Source organism: Mus pahari, chromosome 10, assembly GCF_900095145.1.
Source record: "Mus pahari chromosome 10, PAHARI_EIJ_v1.1, whole genome shotgun sequence".
Classification (NCBI taxonomy): domain Eukaryota; kingdom Metazoa; phylum Chordata; class Mammalia; order Rodentia; family Muridae; genus Mus; species Mus pahari.
Genome location: NC_034599.1, coordinates 114,494,750 through 114,518,675, shown reverse-complemented (window position 1 = coordinate 114,518,675; position 23,926 = coordinate 114,494,750). Strand labels below are relative to the sequence as shown.

General features: G+C 53.7%; 1 protein-coding gene across 4 annotated transcripts in view; it reads right to left on the bottom strand.

The window, feature by feature from the left end:
• Window positions 1-1,817: 1,817 nt before the first annotated feature.
• Vipr1 (vasoactive intestinal peptide receptor 1) overlaps window positions 1,818-23,926 on the bottom strand; it is a 29,701-nt gene continuing 7,592 nt past the window's right edge. For 2 of the 4 annotated variants that reach the window (XM_021206947.2, XM_029543741.1), the window contains exons 2-13: window positions 20,616-20,721; window positions 16,404-16,511; window positions 14,279-14,385; window positions 13,515-13,621; window positions 13,058-13,190; window positions 9,954-10,107; window positions 9,424-9,484; window positions 9,112-9,181; window positions 8,751-8,842; window positions 6,113-6,242; window positions 5,870-5,911; window positions 1,818-5,308 (exon numbers count right to left, since the gene is read on the bottom strand). In XM_021206947.2, the coding sequence (XP_021062606.1) occupies window positions 5,117-5,308; window positions 5,870-5,911; window positions 6,113-6,242; window positions 8,751-8,842; window positions 9,112-9,181; window positions 9,424-9,484; window positions 9,954-10,107; window positions 13,058-13,190; window positions 13,515-13,621; window positions 14,279-14,385; window positions 16,404-16,511; window positions 20,616-20,721 (1,302 nt within the window). In that variant the 3' untranslated portion in view covers window positions 1,818-5,116. The remainder of the gene's footprint in view (window positions 5,309-5,869; window positions 5,912-6,112; window positions 6,243-8,750; window positions 8,843-9,111; window positions 9,182-9,423; window positions 9,485-9,953; window positions 10,108-13,057; window positions 13,191-13,514; window positions 13,622-14,278; window positions 14,386-16,403; window positions 16,512-20,615; window positions 20,722-23,926) is intronic. The other 2 variants (XM_029543740.1, XM_021206948.2) reach the window with 2 other exon arrangements.

Genomic DNA, 23,926 nt, shown 5'->3' with positions numbered 1-23,926 from the left:
AACTCAGGTCCTCAGAAGGAGCAAGTGTTCTTAACTGCTGAACCATCTGTCTCTCCAGCCTCCTCTCCTCCCCTCTTAAACAGCGAGCCAGGCTCTCCCTCCTTAAGTTACTTCCATCATCTGTTTTACTGCAGCAACAGGAGGAGTAATTAATCAGAACCCTCACCTGGGGCCTTGATGGCCTGAACCTTGGGCAACGGGCAAAGCCAGTCATGGCTGACACTCCTTTTCAGCCCCTCAGGCATGCTCTGCCCAGCCCTTCAGAATCCCAGTCGCCCCGTGGGTGGCCAGCTCCATCAATCTTTCTCCACTTCCAACCTTGGCTGGCCATAGACCTTCCTCACTTCCCTGTGGAGAATGTGTACTGCAAAGCCACCACCACACTGCTGCGGCATCCTGCCTTTCCTGCTGCCCCCTCTGTGGTCCTGTGTGCTGTCAGGTCTGGAGGTCCGGAAGGCTCTAGGAAGGCCTCCCAGATTCTGGATTCTCCTAGAGAGAAGCTTTGGTGATGACTGGACGGCCCTGGGGGGGAAGGGAGTTCTTGCTGCAGCATGGTGGCCACTGGCAGGTTCTGGCTGGTCACAGAGCTTTCTTGCTGCTAGCTGAATAGATGAGCAACAGGGCTGTTGGAAGGGATTTTCTGGGGTTGGGGGCACTGTCCATAAGTCTAGAAGTATTCCCTGACTTCTATTCTCCTACCTGCCCCCAACCATTGCCTCTCATTCTGCATAAAATGCCCAAAGCATGTCCCCACCCTGAGCTATGGCTGGCTTGGTACCCTCGGCTCTAACGCACACATACCAAGCAGCTCAAGTGAAGCCAGCCAAAGACCACACATGTCCCCAGAGAGCTGCAAAAGGAGACTGAGCTAGATTTAAAAAATGAGTCAACTTGCTTTATAGAAGCCTGACTGTCCTAGTTTGCTTTCTGTGGTTGTGACAAAACACCCAAATCAAATCAACACCTTAAAATCTATCACTGAGGGAAGCCCAGGCAGGAACTGGAGTGGCAATCAGAGGTAGGAACTGAAACAGAGACCACGGAGGAATGATGCTCACTGGCTTGCTCCTGCCTCCGCTCAGCTAGCTTCTGTACACAACCTAGGCCCATGGGCCTAGGGGTGACCATGGGTGGACTAGATCCCCCTCCATCAAAACAACCAAGGAAGTACCCCCACAGACATACATGTTGTACTAGATCCTCCTCCGTCAAAGCAATGCCCCCACAGACATGCGTGCTCTACGGCAATCTGATGGAGGCAGTTCCAATCTGATGGCGGCAGCTCCTCAGTTGAGACTTTCTCTTCCTGTGTGTCTCTAGTTTGTGTCAAGTTGAATCCCTCCTCTTGACACCCATTACCCCTCATGCCCTGTGTGGACATTGACAGGGTGACCTCATGACCTGTCCTCCTCATCCTGTGCTCTATAGAAGGCAAGTTCTAGATGGACTGTCCTTCTGGAAAAGGGTGTTCTCCTGTGGATCGGCTTCTGGGGACACAGTGCTCGAGGCACTGGCAGGCATCTTACAGACCAGGGAGAGCTAACTGAGAACGAAAGCGGAAACATTGGGGTCTACGCTGACATGAGCCTTTAGCCCTGGGGCTGTCCCGTCTAGTTGGCATCACCCTGGTCCTTTGTGGAAACACAGAGGACAGAGCCTATAGGCTCCGATACTTGTACCAGTGGCATCCCTGAATTCGGGGATACTGAGACTCCTGGGCTGTGACAAGGGCTAGGGTGTGACGCTATTGAGGCAGTTCTGAGGGGGCAGCATCTAAGCGGATAAACAAAGAAGGGCGCAAGGTAAATAATATTTTAATGCAGTATTTTAAAATATCAAAATTAATGCAAAAATACAGGATAAACAATATGTCAAGACAGAATCAGGACTGCTAACCGGATCAACTCTTTGTGTCTCCAGGTAGGGCACAGTCAAATGACCCCATCTTTGACAATATATAGAATATCTGAGGCACGACCAGGGGTTCTGGAAAGCTGGGTTCAACATCTGCCTCTACAATGACTTTTCCTTCTCTGTTTTCTGGTTATCCCATCTGCCTTGTGTGGAGGCTGGGGCATTGCCAAGATGGCCTCCTGACGCATCCCTCTGGCCTGCTGCGGTTGCTCTGTCCTTTTCCTGGGAGGCCAAGTCTTTGGGGCCATAGACTCCCGAGGCTATTAATATCGAGGCCATCCCTGCCTAGAGCAGGGTGTTTAATGACTGCCAGCTGTGGTCCCGCCCCTTCCCCTTCCCCCAGAGAGATAAGAGCTGTTCTTGTTCCCACATGGGGGTAGGGAAGCTGGTCACTGCTCATTAAAACAGACCCTGTGTGGCAGTTAGGATAGAGGGGCTGAGTCAGTCTCCTCTCCTGACTCCCCATGGGGTGCCTGGGGACTTGCCCGGACACTCACTGTTCCTTCCAAAGGGGTTGCTTTGGTCTTCCTGCCTTCTGTCCCTTTAGGTCATATTTCTAACAGCCTTAGAGGGGTTCTTCTCAGATCCCCTGCAGACATAACATTTAGCATGTCCCAAACCAGGCCATTGTCTCTCTGACTGACCTCCTCCCTTTCCTGTTGATGGTCTGGCACCTTTTCCAGACACCCCATCTCTCAGCCTCATCGGATAGACCTTCTCTTTGTCTCTACTGGCAAGTGCCCCCAAACTCGGGTGTCCCTGACACCCAACACATTCCCTTGGGACTCTAGGACCTCAAACACCTCAGTGCAGTTCTGCCAGCCGGTAATCTAGTTCCCTCCGACAGGCTGTGTCCAGAGTGGGAGGACTGCCTGTGAACAAGCCTTTCCCACAGAACGAACCTTCTCTGGGCTCAGATGGTTCTGCTCCCTGTCCATACCCACTTCAGCTAACTAGCCATTGTCCTTGGAGACCATGGGTAGGGTTCAGTTTTAAGGAGCCACCAGGGGCTGGGTTCCATCAGGTTCTTTTGGGTCAAGGCAAGACTCACAAGGGGCCAGTGGTTTGACCTGAGGGCGAGGTGCGTGGCAAGCCCTACGTATGGCTCTCCGTATGGAGCTCAGTATTGAGCTCTGTGTTGGTTGTCTCCCAGTGTGAGACCTTGACAATATGAAGCCCTAAGGTGGCCAAAGTTGGTCAAGTCTTTGAAGTGTCCACTAGGTGGCGGTAGAGATGAGTTCGCCTGCCTGAAGGACCTGGGTGTCCTGGAAGTCCCAGGGCTGTCACTAGCCTAGGATGCTGGCACAAGTTTTCTTAGCTCCTCACCCCAGCCTCCCAGTCTTCTCCCAGTCTCTATCCCAGAATGCCCTCCACTTAGCCTCTCACCTCCTAACTCTGCCCTTCCTCTCTTGAACACACTTTGAGTTTTATTCACTTTGTCCTCTTGGCTGGTCACTGCTCCTCTCCCAGGGCCCTGCACCTTACACTGGTGCCACAACACAGCGCTGCTGGGGGACTCTTGGTCCCATTCATTTAGGCAGGGGGTTGGTCCTGGGTGCAGCAGCCTTTGAATGGGGTATTGCAGTCAGGTCTGAACCTCTGCTAGCCCATGCTGGCTTCTTTACACCAGCCTGACATCCACAAGTTTACACAAGTGTGTTTGCACAAACCCTTGGGACCTAGCTATCTCTCACTGACCGACCGATGTCACCTGCTTTGCCCTACTGCTCCGTCTACTCCTTTCTGCTCGCCATACGGTCTCTGACTGAGCTCTCTCTCCTTTGGCTCCTAGGCAGCAGCGGCCTGGTTGCAACATTTCCTGTTTGCTGTGTTTTCAAGAAGGATGGCGAACCCTTGCTCTCTGTGACAGCTCTGTTGGCTGTTTTGATTTGGTGTGAGGCAGAAGCTGTCTCCTCCCAGATGGGTTTAGGGGAGGGAGGGTCACAACGGGACCCCTGTCACAACCTCTTCACATTCACATGTGAATCAAAGGCTCTTGTGTGGGGCTCCTGCCCAAAGCCAGAAGGGTGGTAGCTTTAGTGGGTCATCTCTCACCAGAGCAGAGGGGGCACAGCTGCTTAGAAGAAGCAGGAGATCCACAGGGGCCAGGGGAACTAAGCCTGCTAGAGCCAATGTTTATTGTCATACAGGCCCGGTGCAGCTCTGAGAAGAGCCTGCCTACACCAGTTTGGATTAGAAGCCACTATCACTATAAAGGTGGAGGGAGGCATAAGATGCCTTGCCCCCCACCCCCACCCCAGGCTTTTATGTCTGACATAATCACTCTCCACAGGAACTGGAGACCGAGGGTGGCAATAGCATCTGTGGTAATGCGACCTCCAGAGAATCCAGCAGATCACAATATGTAAAACAGGTAGTCTTTAGCGACAGGAAAGGATATCTGCTCTCACTGAGACTCAGTGTCACTACCAGTGATATCAGGGTGACCTCAGGATCAAGGGACCTGTGTGTTCATGTCTCTGACCCTTGCAGCAGTAGTTGGTGTGTAGATAAGCGCCCAGAGCGGACAGCTCTCTATTGCTTTGGTTGTGCATAAGGCTAGTGGGACTGGTCCTACTTGATGGACAAAGTCACTTGGTGAGCACTGGCGGGGCTGTCTTCTCCCTCCCTCCCCAGAGGTAGGTCCCTGAGCTCCAAGGTCTGACGATTCACTGGGGACAATTCCATCCTGAGGGAGGACCACAACACAGCTGTGATCCCCAAACGGAAACTCCAGGTCACAACCATATCTGCCTGAGGTAGAAGAACTCACCCACCCGGAAGAGCTGACAGATAAACGGAGGGAGGGGGCTGCATCCTCAGAGACGAGTCTCAATGGCCACGCTTAACGCAAAGCGACTTGAGCGTCCCAGTGGAATTCTAGGCACCGACAGGGCGGAACCTTTTGCCCTCAAAGTTCCAAAGCTTTGAGGGCAGGCGGTTTGCTTTCCAGGAGGTGATTGCAGATTTTTGTGCGCTTGACTGGCAGAGCGGCCTTGGGAGGTGGAGTCTGGTGCTGGTTCCTCCCTTTATCCTCCAGGGCAAACCTCCCGGCTCTCCAGCTAGCATGGACCGGGTCCTGGCTGCAGCAAAGGATTGCGTCCCTACAAAAGGCTGGAGCCAGCGGTGTCGCGTCGCTGCAGACCTCTGCTCCAGGCGCCGGCGTGGGGAGGATGCGAAGGGGCCTGGCGGCCTCTGGCGGTCAGACCAGGGAGACCTCCGCTTGGAAGCTGGAGGAGCGGCGCGCGCTCGGGCTGACGCGGGTCAGCATGGACACCTGCGTGCTGCACGAGGCGCCGTTGCTGCCTCCCCACGGGTGCTGGGATTTGGAGCTCCAGCCCAGGACGCCCTGCAGATGCCAACGCCGCCACTTCCGTCGCAGCTCTGCCTGCACCTAGGGGCGAGAAGGGTGGTTAGCCTCCAGCGTCATAGATGTTCCCTAACTTAAGTTGAGAGGCCTGGATGCTATCTTGGGAGGCTTGGGACAGGGCTGGGAGCCAGAGGATCAACTCAGGATCTTGGAGAGAAGGAAGATGGGATGCAGAAGGTCACAAAATGCAGTATAGGGAGGCAGAGGGGTGCTGCCTGGGGGTGTACCCCAATTCTCCATCCAGGCACGCATTTGTGTGTGTGTGTTTGTGGCAGCAACTGCACCTTCCTTCGATGTCTTATTCCCAATTTAACCCACACCACTTAGCTGTAAGTATTCTTCACCTCTGATACGCACAGTATCTCTGCTCTGAAACCCACCCAGGGCTTGTAAAGGTGCAGGCTTTAAGTCCTCGGGTCCTTGGAACAATCAGGGTGCATTTTAAATCAGACTGCAGGCAACCAGGGCGCTGCAGTCTGAGAACCATCCTGGAGAGAGGCAAGCTTTTAACTATCCTTGCTCTCCAGGATCCCTTCAAGGTTTGTAGACCCTGAGCCCACCCACCAGGATGTGGGAGGCGCTCACCTCCCCATTGAGGAAGCAGTAGAGGATGGCCACCACAAAACCCTGAGGAGGAAGAGAACAGCAGAGGTGAGGCAAAAGGACTGCGGGCACTCCCAGCCCCACCCAGCCCACCCAGCTTCCCCACAGCCTCTTCAGCCCCTGCTTAAGGAAAACACTGAGCACAATGGGGGTTATGACAAGGAAAAGACTGGAATCTGGGGCCCACGGCAGCCCCAGGTGAATTCCTCAGGCCCACATTCATACCTGGAAAGACCCCACGACGAGTTCAAAGACCATTTTCACCTGGGCCTTAAAGTTGTCGGGGAAGAAGGCAAACATGACATAGTGAACTCCGAACAGGGGGATGAGCAGAAGTGTGGACTTGGCCAGCCTCCTGGGGACAGAGAGAGGAGGGGGTGGGTATGTATAGCTACTAGATGGGTGTGAGCACACCAAATGCTGATAGTGACCAGACCCTGTGAGGACCAACAGTGGCTGCCCCATCCCCACGGCAGGCCCACTCTATCCTGTCCCCTGTCTGTCAGTGATACTGCTCTCCTGTCCCCCGACCTCCTTGCCTGGGGAAAGCACATGAGAGAATTAAACTCCCTTCTTTCTCCCCCTTCTGGAGGAAGGCCACTGAGGATGATGTGTTATGTAAGACTCAGGAGGCAAGACTTCCCGGTCGTCCCCCTCCTCCTGGTCTGTGTCCCCAGCTGAAGAGTGAGGCGATGTCACGCTTCAGGGATGCTGTCTCCTCGGAAGTGCTGTGGGTGTCTCCAAGGACACTAGCTCCTAGGAATGGAGCCTTCCCAGCTCCGGGGCTGGCCCACATGTGCCCGGTGTGCAGGAGGGTGAGGAGCACTCACTCTTAGGCCTGCTCATCAGTTAGTATGTGCACACTTGTGGCTCCTGCTCTTCCGCTGTGGCCCTGTCTCTAGGGGTGGCCACTTTCCCTGAGCCTGCATCCCTCCCATATCTCACAGCAGGGCAGAGTCCTGCTCCAAAAGACCAGCTTGTCTTTCCACTGCCCTGGTGCCAGCGGGGCCAGCACTCCCTCTAGGTACTTCTATGGCCCTCTACTGTGGACACTCAGCAGACCTCACAGCTGATCCAGGCGGTGAGGGCCACGGTCTCCTGATTCCCCGGCAGAGAATACGTCAGGGTGGATGTGGGTGGGGTAGAAACACATTTGCCCCTGCCTCTCCTGCCTTGGTTCTGAGATCCCACCCCATGCAGATGCACCCTAGCCCTTCCCTCCTTCTTGGGCCTGGCTCCCAGCCACACCTCTTTGGCCATGGACCCATCCCATACTCAGAGGCTGACAGATGGAGACTTTCTTTAAATTGAGAGTGGGAACTGACAGCCCTTCCTTGGGGATTGCCAGCTCCAGCTCCCCCTTCTGTCTGCGACAGCTGTTCCCTTCCATCTCACCCACACAGACCTGGCCACAACCAGTTTGGGTTCTGTCCCCAGATTCTAGCCCGTTGCAGCTGGACTTTTGGGAAACAAGGTTGCTGAGGTAAAGGACACCCGCGCGCACGCGTGCGGGGCAGGAGTGCTGCCTCTCAGCAGGGGAAAGGAGAGGGATGTTCTGCCCATGCAGCCTGCTGGGGACAGAATGCTGTCACACGGGAAGCGTCAGCCTCAGGCCCGACAGTCACGGGGTTCTAGAACAGAATCCCAAATCCAGTAGCTCACGACTCCTCTAGTGGGGAATCTTCCAACAGCAGCTGTGATTCCCCTAATGGAGGCCAGTTTAAGAACATCTAGGATCCCAGGACTGAATGGCCCTTGTGGGATGGCCTGCATGGTGGGCCTGTTCTCCATTGCTGAAGTGAGTGTGAAGGTTCTACAGGCCTTTGCAAGGGTGCCCCGGTCATGTTTTGTGTTTCCTTCATGCACCTGGGAGCTCTGATTTCCATAGAAACTTGCTGGTCTTCCCAGTGCCCCGCACAGGGAGCAGCGCCCCTCCTCTTTCCAAGCAATGAATTACGGCCCTTGCAACGGTTAATATCAATCGAAAGCAGGACTTAGAATCACGGAGGAGACAAACCTCTGGGCATGTCTGAGAGGGAATTTCTGGATGGGGTTGAGGTGGGAAGACCCACCCTGACTATTGGTGGCACCGTAGCATGGGCTGGGGTCCCAGACTGAATAAAAAGGAGAAAATGAGCTGAGGGCTAGCGTTCATCTCTCACTTTCAGACTGGATGCAGGATGGCTGGCTGCCTTACGCTTGTGCAGCCGTGTCTCTGCCATGATGGGTGGTGCCCCTGAACCAGGAGCTAAAACATGGTTTCTAATTGCTTCCTTAAATTGCCTGTCAGGCATTTTGTTACAGCATTGAGGAAAGAAAATGCCTCCTCTCTTCCTGCCCATAGTGGTGTACTCAACCTTGGAGGCTGAGGAAGTTCGTGTCTGTCTTTTGTACAGTTGGGAACATTTTACTGCAGATCCTGAGTGTGACACAGGCGGAGGAATGGAGACCTCTCAGCCTGTGCCTGATCTCTGCAAGGATGTGATTGCTATCACTGGGGAGTACTGAACGTGGTTGCCTCGATGTGGAATGGGGTCTCCCAGGACATCCCCTGCCAGGCATCTGTTGTATCCCCTTCTCTGCCAGGCACAGCTCAGACCGTACAGTGTGTGAGGCAGGCTCAGGGTTTCCACTCACTTCAAGCTCCCTGGGGCAGCAGTGTGAACTTGAAGGACATCGAGCATCAGGAGAGCAGACATAGGTGTGGAGGGCTTGGTGATGGTGGGCAGGGGGTGCTGAGCCTGGCCATGGGGAAGAGTAATGTCTGGCTCTGGGTACATGTAGCTGTGTGAGGTCATGTGTTGGGGGTGATCTGAGGACCCAGGGTGGAAGCTTGGAGCTGGGGTGCTGGGCCCACACTTACGAGTATGGGCTGCTATCATTCTTCCCAATGTCAGGTGGCCGTAGCTTCTGAACCAGGATTCGGATGATGCAGATAAACAGGATGAAGTTCACCTGTGGGATGACAGACCCCCAGTGTTGGTCACGTAGAGAGAGGAAGCTGGAGTAGGTTGTTTTCTTCTCCGGTGCTGTCCACCCCTCCATAGTACCTCTTGACAGCTCTTCCCTTTGGGGCAAATCATCTGGGACTCTCCTTTGCATCCCTGAGGACCTGCCCTCCACTTTACCTGTTCTAGAGGGAGAGCTGGAAGCAGGGGTGGATGATGGAAACCTGAGGCTCCTTTCTGACCTAAACCCTCATTTCCTGTGTGCTCTGGGCTTACCAAGATGGAGATGAGGATGGGGCCCTTTATGATCCACCACAATGAGGAGTTGATGATGGTGTCCCAGCACCTGAATGTGGAGATTTGGGTGAGAGAAGTCCTCAGCCTGAGAGTAACCCATCCCCCAGGTGCCTTTGGGTGTGCCCCCACGCCCAGAATCTGCCACTCCCTACATCTTGCTCCAGCCTCTTACTTTGGGCTTGATGCTGTGGTCTGTCTGTCTACCTGCCAAACCTTGGGAGCGGCATCACACCCAGGGACTCTGACCCCAAATGATAGCAGCCAGAGGGAAGGGAGGGGACAGCAGCTCACCCAAAATCCTCAAAATAGATCCTGACGATTGTCCATGTCATGATGAATACACTGGGCACTCCTGTGAGAGGCAAAGGAGAAAGGAAGAGCCGGAAACGAGAGCAGAGAGCACACGGAGAGGGGTCGGAGGAAGGAACCAAAGAGAGGGAGGGAGAAGGAAGGGTGGAACACTTAGGGCTTCGACCTACAGTGTGCAAGTTGTTCATGTATACCATATAAAGACTCTCTTAGATTTAGTGACGATATATGCCTGAGGGTCTGTGACCACTTAGGTTCTTTTTTTTCTTTTCTGATTTGAACCCCTTAGAGATGGACAGTAGCCCTGTGTGTCAGGATCAGAAAGGGGGAATAGATGGTTTTGTTCAGGCTCTGCATTGTAAAGCAGCCGCAGGAGGCTGGGAGGGGCCCCGGGGTCACACGTTCTGGGGACATTCATGAGTGTCGGTGGAGAACCTCATAAGCAGGCTAGGGTTGTACCCTCCCACCTCCCAGGGAGCTTCCCCAGCCTCGCCCCCTCCCTGGTACCATACCCCAGCCGATGAGTATGTACCCCCAGAAGTACTTCCGCTCAGAGAAGAAGGAGACAGCCAGCAGGGTGTGTAGGTAGAGGCCCTCGACCAGCAGCCAGAAGAAGTTGGCCATGACGCAATACTGGAAGAAAACCACAGCTGCCTTGCAGCCCACCTGTGGGGAGGAGCGGAGGGAGGTTCAGGGGTGGCAGGTCCCTCGATGCCCAACCTCTGGTTGTGGGGCGACAAACACAGTTGTGTCCAGCCAACTTGGATGCTGTCGGCTCACAACCAGGCTCTTCAAACGTGTACAGTGGGTTTTCCTGTGATCTTGACTTTATATCCTTGGGCACTTTTGGCAGAGCTGGTTATTTAAGTTATCCATCTGTCAGTGTGTCTTCTGCACGTCTTCTGGCTACGGATCCCAGTGTCTCTGGGCATGTCCAATCCTCAGCATGTGGCTGGCTGCATGTGGCTGAGAATAGCCATGGATGCAGTCCAACACAAAATGGTAAGCTTGTTTAAAATGTTAGGGCATTTTTTTTTTTTTTGGTCATATTTCTGGTAACTGCATTTTGAGGTTCTCCAGCACGAACTTGACTGGTAACAATGTGGTGTCACAATGTCAAAGGTTCCTGTCTGCCTACCCACCTGCCCCTTTGTGTATTTGTCTATTTGTGCTTGAGAGGGTTTTCAGTCAATCTCACACTGTAACCAGGTTAGTCTAGAACTCACTATGTAGCCCTGGCTGCTTTCCAACTCACAGTTATACCACAGCCTTCTGCATCTGGGGTTATAGCCTACTGCATCATGAGCTACCATGCCTGGCCACTTACACATTTATTGACCTCCCCACGCATGACAGCTCGGCCATCCACTTACCACCAAGACATCCATTCATCAACTCTATCTGCTCATCCATCAACCACCCACTCACTTAAGCTGTCTCCCCACCCACTCACCTAAGCTGTCTCCACACCCACTCACTTAAGCTGTCTCTCCACTCACCTACACAGCACCCATTTATCCATTCATCTGCCCATCCACATTTGAGCCAGCCCAGGACTCACACAGCCCTCCCAAGGTAACCACCTCCCTGCTCCTTTCAACAGCCCTGTCTTCATTCCTCTCTCCATATTGTTCTCTGCTCACCGCCCCCATTCCCCCTCCTCACCGCCTGCCCACTGCTCCCTGTGCCCTGTCCTCCAGTGAGTACTGAGAGGAGCTAGGAGCCTGAGGGTGAATTCTTGCTGGAGACTTCAGGAGCTCCCTGACCACAGGTTTAGGATGAGGCTTTGGAGAGGACCCAGAGACAGTGTGGAGAAGGCTGAAGGGAGGGTTGAACAGGTATGTTGGCTAGATTCCTGTCAACCTGACACAAGCTGCTGTCTGCTTGGAAGAAGAAGCCTCAATTGTCCAAGTGTCCCCACCAGTCTGGCCTGTGGGTAAGGCTGTAGAGCGTTTCCTGGATTGATGATTGATGGAGGAGGGCTCAGGTCACCACAGCGGGGCCATCCCCAGGCAGGTGGTGACGGGCACTATAAGAAGGCAGGCTGGGCAAACCGTGAGGAGCAAACCAGTGAGTAGCATTCTGCCACGGCCTCTGCTTCTGCTCCTGCCTCCAGGTTCCTGCCCTGACTTCCCTGGATGATGGACTGTGAGCTATGCAATGAAATGACCCTTTTCCTCCCCAGTTGCTTTTGGTCATGGTGTTTATCACAGCGACAAAAACACTAAGAAGGAGAAAAGACAGGGGGCGCTCTTCCTCCTGGGGGTCATAGGAGCTGGTGTGGAGGATCACAGGAGATCCGTGAGCCACGGAGCAGAGCGATCAAGGACTCAGAGTGGTCTAGTTGACATGACCCAAGTGAAGGTCTCCTCACAGAAACACTCATTCCACAGCCTCAAGTCACCTTCTCACGGGCACCATTTGTTTTCCACTCCTCCTGAACACAGAACCTGGGCTGCCTCCCCCAACCCCCATCCCTGCTTCCCTGCTCCCCCTGACCTTTGGCTGTGAGGCATCCTCACGGAGCAGCCTTCTCTCTCCTATCTAGGATTGGGAAGTCCTTTCCTGGGTCACACTCTAGTCTCTCCAGAGGCAGGCGGGCCCTATCAACTTTATAAGCTCTCTGGAGGTTGCAGGTCTCTCTCTGGTCTTCTCTTGGCCCCAGCTTGTGGGGTCACCCTGGGCTTTTCTCCCCACTTGACATCCCATTATCCTGGGAATCCCACTGCTGATCCGGAAGCAGTGTGCTGCCTCCCTGGGTTCACTCAGAGGCCATGCATCCTCAGAACACAGCGTAGGAGCCCTGACAGAAGCTGGCATACCCCCGTGACTGAGAGGGAGCTCTTGGATTGTGTTAATTCAGAGGTGGCCAGCACCATCCAGTGGGCTGGGGACCCATGCTGAATAGAAAGGAGAAAGTGAGCTGGGTACTCTTTGCTCATCTCTCTGCTGCCCCACGGTGGGTGTCCTGTGACCCACTGCAGCACCACTCCTGCCTCCACACCGTCCCATTATGTTGGGCTGCAGCTCACACCAAACAAAACCAACAAAACCTCTTTCCTTCCATTATGTTCATAAAGGATCTTGTCACAGCAATGAAAAAAATAACAAATACAGAGACAGACTCTCCAGTGCCTGGCAGCATTCCTCGGAGGGTCTCTGAGCCTCCTGGCCCTAGGAAAGCCCAGGACAGGGTTGAGGGGGGCAGGCAGCGAGAGCAGGTAGGGAAGGACATTGGTGTGGGAGCAACATCTGGGCTGTAGGGGACAGAGGGCAGAGCTGGGAGGTGAAACTGAGGCAGGGAGTGGCCCGATGCCAGATCAGAAAATCGTGATGAGGCTCTGGGCACTGACTACGAGGAACCCACTTGCATTTCTTACTAACAAATATATGAACCCCCAAATGGCCCAGAAACCTGAAAGGGGAGCGGAGTCTGACAAGTGGCCAAGGTGTGTGTGGTCCTGTCCCTAAGGAGAGAGGAGGGGCAGGGAGGGGGAGGGAGGGGCAGGGAGGGGCAGGGAGGGGCAGGGAGGGGCAGGGAGGGGCAGGGAGGGGCAGGGAGGGGCAGGGAGGGGCAGGGAGGGGGAGGAAGTGTGTGGGGTAGGTGGGTCCTCACCGAGGCCTCAGAGCAGTGGTCCATCTCCCCGTTGTTGAAGAGGGCCATGTCCTTGATGAAGACGGCGGTGGCCCTCAGGATGAAGGACATGAAGAGATGCATGTGGATGTAGTTTCGGGTACAGTGCAGCTTCCTGCAAGGGGCAGGAACATCTGGGATGCAGAGGGGCCTGGGACCACCCCATCCTGGCTGGCATGGGACCATGCTTTAGACAAGGTGGTGAGAGGAGATGTAGCCTCCGGGTTACAGGCCCCGCCTACAAGGTGACACATGCCCAGTCCCCAGCCTCCTTTGCGACTAGTGTTTTGGCAGGCTCTACCTCTGGTGCCCCATATACAGGAAAGGGGACAAAGACTGCTTTAGAAGCCACATCTTGGCCACCTGCTGTCGGGGTTGGGATGGCTGGGCTAGCAGAGGCAAGGGCAGAGGCTGTGAGCTGCCTGGGGCTGGACCTCACCTGAACAGGCTCAAGATAGCCATGGCAACCAGGAGGCTGGCAAGGGACAAGCTGTAGCCGATGGTGTAGCCGGTCTTCACGGCATTGTAGAACTCAGTCTGTTGCTGCTGTGGGGAGGCAGGCAAGGGTCTTGGGTAGGTGTGCAAGGTGGGGGGACCTCAAAACTGGGGCTGTTGATGGGAATGGTCCAGCTATATGCTCTGCCTGCTGCCCCTGCCTAACTTAAGAAAGATGAGCTTAGGACTCCCAAGAGCAGCTGAGTGGTACTCACTAAGCCCATGGACAAACGGACACTGTGCCCAGAGGGTAACAGGAAGTGAGCGGATTCTTTTTTCTGCTCTGCATGACAGATGTCAGCATGGGAAAGAGTGGAGACCTCACAACTCCCACCTGCCAATCACTCATTTTTTAAAATAGAATTTCGAGAGTTTCCCTGTTATAGCCCAGGCTAGCCTCAAACTCATGATCTTCTTCCCCAGCCTCCCAAGTGCTGGGACTACAGATGGAGCGAGCGAGCGAGCGAGTGAGCGAGCGAGCGAGCGAGAGAGAGAGAGAGAGAGAGAGAGAGAGAGAGAGAGAGAGAGAGAGAGCAGCTTGGGGGTTCTGTTTCAGTTTTGGCTCCTCAGGGGCTAGCCCCCCCTTGGGTGTGATCCTCAAGAAAAGTCCTGTGTGTACCTTGTTAGAGGAGCCAGGGATGGGTCTTGGGCGATGTGTACTTGAAGAGGGTGGACCCCAGGATTTACAGAGGCACAAGACCCCCTCACCTCATCCAGACTAGATTCCCTGTCATTCAGGCCGCAGGCAGTGTGGTAGGGGCCAGGCTCCAGTTGTGACCAGCCTTCTTCAGTGCAGGTACGGCTGATGTTATAGCCTGGAAGCAGGCGACAGAGTGAAGAGACACTAAATAGAGAGCCAGGAGGCAGACCAGAGCTGAGTCCCATTCTGTCTGTCCATGGTGCTGCCTGGCTCCCGTTCCATGACCCTTGAGGTGGGGCCACTGGGGCCCTGCTGTCCGGATGAGAGACTCAGCAGAAGTCACTGCAACTCCATTTTGCAAAACAGAATTTAGCTCTTTTTTTTTTTTTTTTTTTAGCTCAAATGCAGAGGCAGACAGACTCTGGTCTGTGTACATAGCCACCACGTGTCCAGCACCAACTGAAGGCACAGACGGATGAGCGACTTAGTCATGCGAACAGAAAGGTATCATGGCCTACACTTGTCAGAGAACATTAGAAACGTGGGCCTGTGGATTTATTAAGTCCATGTCAGAGGAGCCAGGCAAAAGATTGTCAAACACAGCAGACCAATGAAGGGTGCAAAACTCCCTCACCTCAACCCTGTGAAGAACAGGATATCCAACTCTACGGTGGCCCCCCTGAACTGTCATCTGAGCCGGTGTGTATGTCAGGGGACAGAGAATGCCTTACTGTCCCCTCAGCGTGTTTCCCACCACTCAGCATGGCCCACTTGAATTCCCATCTATCCATCTGCCCACTCATCAACCTGTCTGTCCATCCATCTGTACCTGGTCCTGTGTCTTCCCTCAGTGGTACCTCTGCCAGACTGGGTGCTGTGTCTGGGCTCTGTACCTCCAAGTAGCTTGCCAACTGGGGTCCTTATTAACTCATCAGACCACCAGGTTTTCTTTTGGCGTCTGTCAGCTCTGCCCTTAATTGGAGTCTTTGTCTTGAGAATATGGGGATTGCAGATGGTGCCCCAAGTGTCTGTGCTTATAAGGGTGCTGAGGATCTGAACTCTGGGGCCCTCATGCGTGCACAGCAAGAGTTTTGCCCATGGAACTCTTTCTGTTGTAGGCTTCCTGCAGGCATTTTATCCAGTCACAGTAGAATACTTCCTTCTAACCCTCTGATTTTTTTTTTTTTTTTTTTACCTCCCATAGGAAACAAGAATCTCTGGGAGGGGGGGGTTGCTTTCCTCCGCCCTGCTTCCCCAAAGCACAGGAGTGGGGGTGAGCATCAACCTTGTCCACTCTTGCAAAAGACCCTCTTGGGATGGAAGGCCTACTGTGTATCCCCTCCTTCATACTCTCCCCGGAGATCCAGTCACTAGTCCTAGGCTCCCATTTCTCTCCATCAGAGAGAACCCGTGAGCTGGACCCATGGAGTATGGCTGCTCACTTCACAAGGCCATGTGACCGTAGGGTACAGACGGGTCAGACCTTCATACTCAGGTACACTCTGGGGTGAGGATGGCCGTGCCTAAGGAAGAGCTAGCCTGTTCACATTCATTCCCTCAGGTCCTCATCTCAGAGAGCATCAGGGGCCGCCCCACCTCTTCCTGCCTCCCGGGGACTCTGCCCATTTATTACACATTTGTTTATTGTCTCACTTAAAGGTGTCTCCAGCTAACACTGAGGATCCCAGAAGGCATGTGAGTGGCAGTTTTCAGTGTCCCTTCCCGCAGTTTGTGGAGCAGAGCTTGGCGAGATGGAAGCCGTCACATTCATGCTGACTGAATGTGGTCTAGCGGTCCCCTTACATGTGAATGTTTGACCAGATAGAACACGGCAAGATGTGTAAGCAGAGCTGTGTGACGGTTTCCTGGGGCCCCAAAGGTCATCGGTTCCAGGCCTTGACAGACTGAGTCACAACCAAGACAACAAGAACATGGGAGCCATAACTCAATCAGACCTGCCCGTCAATCAGTTATCAATTGCTGAGCAAATATTTATCAAGCCCTTCCCACGTGCTTATCTCTGTGTGAAGAGCTAATCAAACCCCACAACTCCTCTCCAGACCCAATGCCATTCTTGGCCACGACGTCCCCAGTTTTCTCTAGTCCCTCAGACGGCTTTCCCACTTCCTTAAGCGGCAGAACCCCCTAGCCGGCCCCATTCACAGCTTCTGGTCTTCAGCCCAGGGCTCTTACCGTGAACGGGGGAAAACAGCTGAAATATGAGGGGGCAGTCCAGGACGACCACCTGGCCCCGAGGGGTCGTCGGCCAGCAGGTGAGGTTGTCCCACATCTTGCTGCAGCCTGTGGGGTGAAGGCAGAGGGCACGTGTCATCAAATGAGCACAGTGAGGGCTCTTCCTCCTCCTTTCCTCAGAGGGGCTCCTGTCTGAGTGGAGGCTGCGCCAGCTCAGAGGAGGCACAGGTCCTGTTCTGACAGGAAGAGTGTCCTCTCTCCATAAGGGACACAGCTTCCCTACATGGCGTCATTTATTTGTTTATTTTAGATGGGATCTTGTGTAGCCCAGGTTGGCCCTGAAGGAGACCTTGAACTTCTGGTCCTCCTGTCTCCGTCTCTCGAGTTCTCTTGAGATTACAGGTGTGCACCGTGATGTCCAGTTTATATGGTACTGGGGATCAAACCCAGGACTTGTTGTACACACTAACTGCCAACTGAGCTACTTCCCCATTTAATGGACAAGCAGTAGAGATGCCAGGCAGGGAGCCTAGCTGGTTCTGCCCGATGGGAAACCGTCTCTCATTCTGGGTGAGCACTTGAATGGGTGTCAGTCCTTTTGAATGGCAGGAGCTGAGGCTCTGGCATCCACGTCCTCGGAGCAGTGGCTTCAGTTCTGTGGAGTGTTCGGGGAAAGCAGTCACAGAGAAAAGGGAGCACAGCCTGCACTTCACTTTGTTCTGAACTTTAATCAGAGTTGGTTGACGTTTCGGAAGCCATGTCACCTGCTGCAGTGCCTGTGGTATCTGAGTCAGAGAGGAGCACGGCTTAGACTTCAATCTACGTTTATAGCTCTCCCGTTCCCAGAGCTTGTATTTATAGGCACAACCTTCAGACCATCCCCTCTTATCTTTTACTGCCATCACGCCTGCACATGCACACGACATTTGATTATAAACCACTCTCCTTTCAGTGCTTTCTTTTATAGAGCGTCGTATATATTTCCAGCAGCACAATGAGTGGCCTTCACTTTTACAGTTTGTAAGAAAACAGACATTTAGATTTCAAAATCTTATATTACCAAATTACCGGCAGCACTTTTCAAGCAATTGAACCCCGCAGTTTGAGCCTGCCTTCTCGACACAAACAAGGTTATTAATCCACATTCAAAAAAAGAAAAAGCAAGATCCATCCCAAGAGGCTCTGTTAGAGACTGTCACTGTTTAAAAACACGAGTGTGCGCCACTTGAATTTTGTTTTATAATAGTAATGGCAGCGCTGGAGATGTTTGCTGTAGGATTCCGAGTACAGTGGAGCATACTGGTTGGCAGCTGGCTCTTCGCAGACTTGCAAAGCATGGCATTCCAGCCGTGAGTGAAGATTTATTAGTGTTTGAGACAGGCTGCTGAGGATGCCAAGGGGTGTCTCCAGTGGTTCTTAAAAAAAAAAAAATGAGTGCCCCTGTGGTGAGATGATGCCTCCGGACCCCTCTCTTGAGGGTGTAAGTCTCTTGGCAATGCTTCCAGCCCTACAGATTTGCTCAGGAAACCCAACCCCAGAGTCAAAGTCACTGCCAGCTGGGCCAAGCCCAGACCAGCCCAGGTCCGAAGGTTCACAAGTTCTCAAGAAGGGGGCCTGGGAAGAGGAGGTGAAGGAATGTACCAACTTGGGGGAATAGCAGGCTCTCAGTGCCTTGGTCAGGTGGCAGCCAAGGAAGGGAGTGAGGTGGGAGGGGGCGGCCTCCCTGTGCTGCAGCAGTCAGGTGGCCCCTGCACTGAAAGCTAATGAAGCCACACAGAGCCTCTCTTCCTGTGCCCCCGCGCCCATTAACATTTCCCTTCAGTCTCTCTGGAGTCCCACAGTTTGCTGTGGCTGATGGTCCATCTTCTGCTGGAGGACATACAGGGACATACAGGAGCCCCTCAGGTTGGGCAAATCTGCTCATGATTTATGATCTGTTTCGATTAACATCAGTAAGCTTTGGAATGTCGCAACATTGCTTCAGCCTCTAAACCGGTAGCTTATATAACCAGTCCATTTCACAGATGAGGAAATGGAGGCAATGGCAGCAGGATGAGGTGTGGCAAGTCTCTCGCCTATTCACACATTCCTCTCCTGGTTTGCAGATCTCGGTAGCATTTCTCTGGGAATTTGGCTGCCACTGGACTTTATGTACCCTTGATGACAGTGCCGGGCACACCCTGTTGTGCAGACCAGCTATTGTGTCTGGGTCTCCGCCAGGCCTCGGGCTTTCAGAGTTGCCAGCCTGAGCTGAAAAGTTGTGTGTGTGTGTGTGTGTGTGTGTGTGTGTGTGTGTGTGTGTGGTGTGGCGGGGGATGGGGTGGTGCTGGGTCCTGTGCTCAGCTCTGTCAGAGGAGGGAAAAAACAGGGCTCTGCACTGTGGGGAGGCTGCATTTGGCCTCAGAGAAGTGCAGAACAGCCAACGGCATGCTGTGAACTGTTACTGGGCCCAGGTCAGCAAGCAGGGCAGAGAACAGAGGAAAAGAGACCAGTGGAGTGTGGGTTGGGAGGCCCTTGCAGGGGGTTGCCTCAGGGCTGGTTTGCTGGGGAAGCTGGGCTGGGACACCATGGAGTAATGACAGTCATGTAAATGCTTGGTTTCTAGAAATGTCTGTGCATCTGGGACATTTCCCCACTCAGGGCTAAGACCCCAGTAGGAAAACCGTACTAAGACACGGAGATGAGGGATGAAGAGGCAGGCTGGCACAAAGGCCCAAGTGAGTCAATTTTATAGGATCACCTATACATAACAGCATATACTCACATGTACTCACATGCTGAGCCCAGACATCCATGCAAACCTCTATGCATAGGCATGGGAAGGCAGGCCACCATGGGAGTAGACGGAGTGACACAAATGTACAGATGGGACACACGCTGGTGCACCCACACACAGACGGGCAGGGACACCGCACACCTGTCACATCCAGGTTTAAATAGGGCCTTACAGAGAGACTCAAAGGCAGGCAGAGCAATAGATTCCGGAAGGCGGGGCACAACCTCAGTCAGACTCCACCAGGAGTGCCCACCTGCATCCACATGAATGTACGTGTACAGGAACCTCAGCCGCAGTCGGGGCAGACACGCAGTTTGCACATCTACGCCTGCCCTCTTCCAGGTCCCAGTCTGGTTCCTGTGTATGGGGTGTTGGCACTCTGCAGTCACCCTGTGCCAGCAGTGACCTCATTGGGATCCTGAGTGTGGCCCATCCCCTCACTGGGGACCGGTTTGGAGAGAAGTTGAAATGGATCTGGGGTCTGAGTTTCTTGGGCCTCACTCATGATCTTGAGGCCTGATGAGGCCAATCTGCAGCCTGGCAGCACAGGGTGGGACATATAGGCAGTAGGCAGGTCTAGTCACCCACTGACCCAGACATCGGTCTCAGGGTCACAGGAGTTAGTGGCCATCCTGCCACCCTGAAGTGTGACTCAGGCCAGGCCCGTCTGTGAGACTATGCACCAGCATCCACTCATGAGCACAGGAGGTCTGTGCACCAGGGTTAAGGAGGGACCCCAAAAGATTACATAACCGCTTCAGAGTGGTGTTGGGAGCCAGGAGCCAGCAAGCTGGACAGGTGCGCCCTGCTCCCATTATGTAACCGTAAGCCCAGCCTAGGGAGGTGACCTGGAATGGAGGCCGAGCTGCCTAACTGTCTCTGCCTCACCATGCTAACTCTCTCCCAATACGGTGAGCCTTGAGCCTCCCATCCTCCTAGCCCCTCTGCTTCCCTAGACCCGACCACTTTTCAGATTTGCTGAGCCCTGAGTAAGCAAGCCGAGTAGAGGGAGCTCCCTCACACTTGTGCTGATGGGCTGCTGCAGGGCCTCTTCTAAGCTCTAGGTAAGCCAGAGGGTGAGGAAGTTGATTTGGGGTGCTCCATGGTGGGTGAGGGAGAGCCTGGGGCTCATGGAAACTACCTGTCTCATCATGGAAAGCCTCTACCATTGAGTACCCTCTGCCTCCCTCCTTGGGTAGCCCAGCAGCCACGGAAAGACCCTTAAAGGCAGTTCCCAGATACGAGCTGGGAACTCCCTAGATATGGATGGGGTCAGAAGGGCCTTGTGGCCCTTCTGCTGCATCAGAGGCCCAGAGCTCTGGGCTGTGACCTGTGCCCTTAATCCCCATCTGACTGACTATTGTGGGAGCCACATGCTTTGGACTGGGCTCCTGACGTGAGGGAACTTGGGACTCCTCTGCTCGCACCCGACTCACCTGTGGTTTCATTCTCCAGCTGGGCCTCCTCCAGGCACTGCTGACGCTGTATCTCAATCATCTGCAGGTACTCACACTCCTGGTGTGGGCTGGCTGCTCGGCTGCCCTGAGGACAAGGCAGACAGAAGGTGTCAGCCTCAACCACAGGCTTGTGGAATAGGGGGCCAAGCTAGGCTAGCCAAAGTTGAACCAACTCTCAGCCTGGGTATCTGAGTTCCACACTAGATGTCCACTCTGGCCGAGATCTTCACACTAGCCTCATACTGAACCCCAACCCCAACCCAGTCTATAACCCATCCTAGGCCCAGATGAACCATTATCCCAGTTCTAAATTGTCCCCTACAAAAACCTCGGACTGAGAATCGTATCAAACCCACACTGCAGCTCTACCTCAGCCCCAGACAGCACCCTGATCCCGGCCTGTGTGGCCCAAATGTTCTCACTGAACCCCAGCTTTTGCCTTGAGGGCCTTCTCAGGACTCTTGGCTCCCAAAGAGCGCAGTTGCTGTAAGGATTCCGACCCTGGAAAGAGCCTTTCCCTAGGGTCTTGAGCTGATCACTGGGCTCTGCTGCTCTGGCCCTGCCTCAGTCTCCCTGCACAGTGATTCCATTATAGGACGTTGGGTGCCAGCCTCCTGCTCCTAGGGCCAAGCCCAGGCAGAGCAGAGGAGCCTAGCTGTAGCACCTCCTTCATGGAAGGAGCCTCTGCCCACTCTTTCTCATGAAGAAAGGAAAGCAATACCCGCCCCTTCTTGCCAGACCTCACCATCTTCTTCACCACAGGAAAATAAAAACTAAAATGGATTCCATGAGGACCGGGGAGGCTTAAGTGGGGCCTCACAAGAAATCTGAAGACCACAAGCAGCCTCCCGAGTCTCTGGGAAGTTGGGAGAGGAGGGGATGGAGAAGCCACGATTTCCCCCCTGCCCTCCAGCAGGCCCTGACCAGAGGCAGGGTGAGGTGGGCAGACATTGTGACAAGACATGGCAGTGGGGTAGATATGAGTCTGAGTAGTGGTCGTCTGGGACCAAGGGGGAAATGTCAGGCCTTGAGGGGTTGTGGGTATGGAATAAGGTAAAGGCCTCTCTGTGCTGTGGATGAGCAGTTGGGCTGGGACAGCTTCGGTCTGCCTCTGACATTAGAAAGTGGCTGCTATTCTTGGCAATCCTCTGCCAGTTTCCTCATGTCTGCCTGGGTTGGCGAGCATCAGCTTCCACCAGCTAGGTAAAGCTCCAGAGACCTCAGGGTTAGAGACTGGGTCCGCCTTGCAGTGTTCATACCTGGGCCTCAGTCCCACCCACCCCCACTGCCACGCCCCAACTCAGCGCCTTGCTGAAGTAACACAGACATGGGCCTTCCCTGTATTTTCTCCTCTAAGGGGACCTCCTGGCAACATCAAAGAACATAGAACTGGATCAGTGGTCTATGTAAGTCAACACCAGTGACCGACCTGCACCCAGGCAGCAGGGTGCTCTCCACTACCAAGAGAAAGGTCCCTTCCACCACCATAGGTCTGTTCCTGTGAGCCTCACCATGTCCCAGGCCACCAGTGGTCCAACTAGCACTCTGGTTGTCCTAGCCTAGATCCACGGGAATCCCTGCCACCCACACCTCACTTGTCCAGGCCTGGATGTCACAAAGCAAACACAGATACCCAGCTAACTGGGGTCCAGACATGCATTGCTGCTAAGTCCTTTTCAACTTGGCATATGGAAAGTGCAATGATGTCACGGAGCAGAACCGCTTGAAGACTCGGAAGGCGGTTTGCAGGAGACCTGGTGCCTCTGTATCCTCTTAAGGACCACACATTCCACCTTTTCAGTTAGAATACTTGGAGCGGTGTGGCTTTGGGGATCTGTGACTAGCTCATCCCCAGGTGTGGGGTGTAGGGTAGTTTGGGGAGACCTCTGAAAGAGGAAGTCAGTCTGGCCGGCCAACGCTATCCATCACCATTCCACCTTGTTTGGTATGTTCCTGGGCACCAATCTACCAACAGCTGGATGCCTTTAGATTTGCAGCCTCATCCCAGACTCTCAGGGTCTTCCTCACATTGTCACCCTGTGTCACATGATGCCATGGCTTTAAAGCAGAATGGGCTTCATGAATACTATGTCTGTGCACATGTCACATGTAAAAGCTTTTCTGTCCTCTGGTGCCAGGTTCTCATTTGGGAAGGACCCCCACCCTTGCCCAACCCACTCTGTCACTGCTCCTGGTGAACCCTCTTGCAGAAGATTGGTGTGACCAAGACAAAAGTCAGTCAGCATTCCCAGCCTCAGTGCTTGGCACCCAGCCCAAGCCAGGCTCCTCTGAGGCAGAAGGCTCGCACGCCTGGGACTTTGGATTAAGCTAGGCAAGTAGGTTTAATTCTCCCCACTGGATTGGAAAAAAACCTCAAAGGATCAGAGGCTGGGGCTTGTGTGGTGATGTTACTGACAAACAGAACATGAAGATGAGGCCATTGAGGGTTGGCAGGATGGATTTGGAGAAAACCCAGAGCTGTTTGACAGGGAAGGCGGGTCATGTTTGAAACCAGATCTTCCCACAACACGAGCCAAGCTAGTTAATTTTCCTATCCCAGGAACCCATCATGTTCATTCTCGTAGTCTGAATACAGAACAGTGGATGCCCCTCGCCTTTAGGGTCCCTCTTAGGCCAGAGTAATGACCATAAAGACTGCCAACTGGTATTCCATACATAGATGGAAGAACAGAGCCAGGGCAGCTCCCTCTGGCCCTTACCACTGAGGAATTCAGGCAGACCTTGGATCTCCTCTCCCATTTTTTTCTTTTTCTAAGCATCTAAAGATGTATATGTATCTATGTGTACACATGCATGCATATTACATACATTATATGTACAAACATGTATATGTACACACATGTATATGTATGTATATATATGTATGTGTGTATATGTGTCGTGTGTGTGTACACATGTGTGAAAATGTGTGAATAAATACACATATAGAGACCAGAGATTAGTTTTAGGTACTGTTCTTCAGGTCGTCTCCCTTATCTTTTTTTGAGACGGGGGCTTTCGTTGGCCTAGAACACGCCAACACAGACTGGGTTGGCGGTCTTGTAAGCCCCAAGGATCCACCCACCTCTGACTCCACAGCACTGAGATTTCAAGTTTCTGCTAGCCACTCAGTTTTGTCTTCCTTCCTCCCTCCCTCCCTTCCTTCCCTCCTTCCTTCCTTCCTTCCTTCCTTCCCTCCTTCCTTCCTTCCTTCTTTCCTCCTTCCTTCCTTCCTTCCTTCCTTCCTTCTTCCTTCCCTCCCTCCTTCCTTCCTTCCTTCCTTCCTTCCT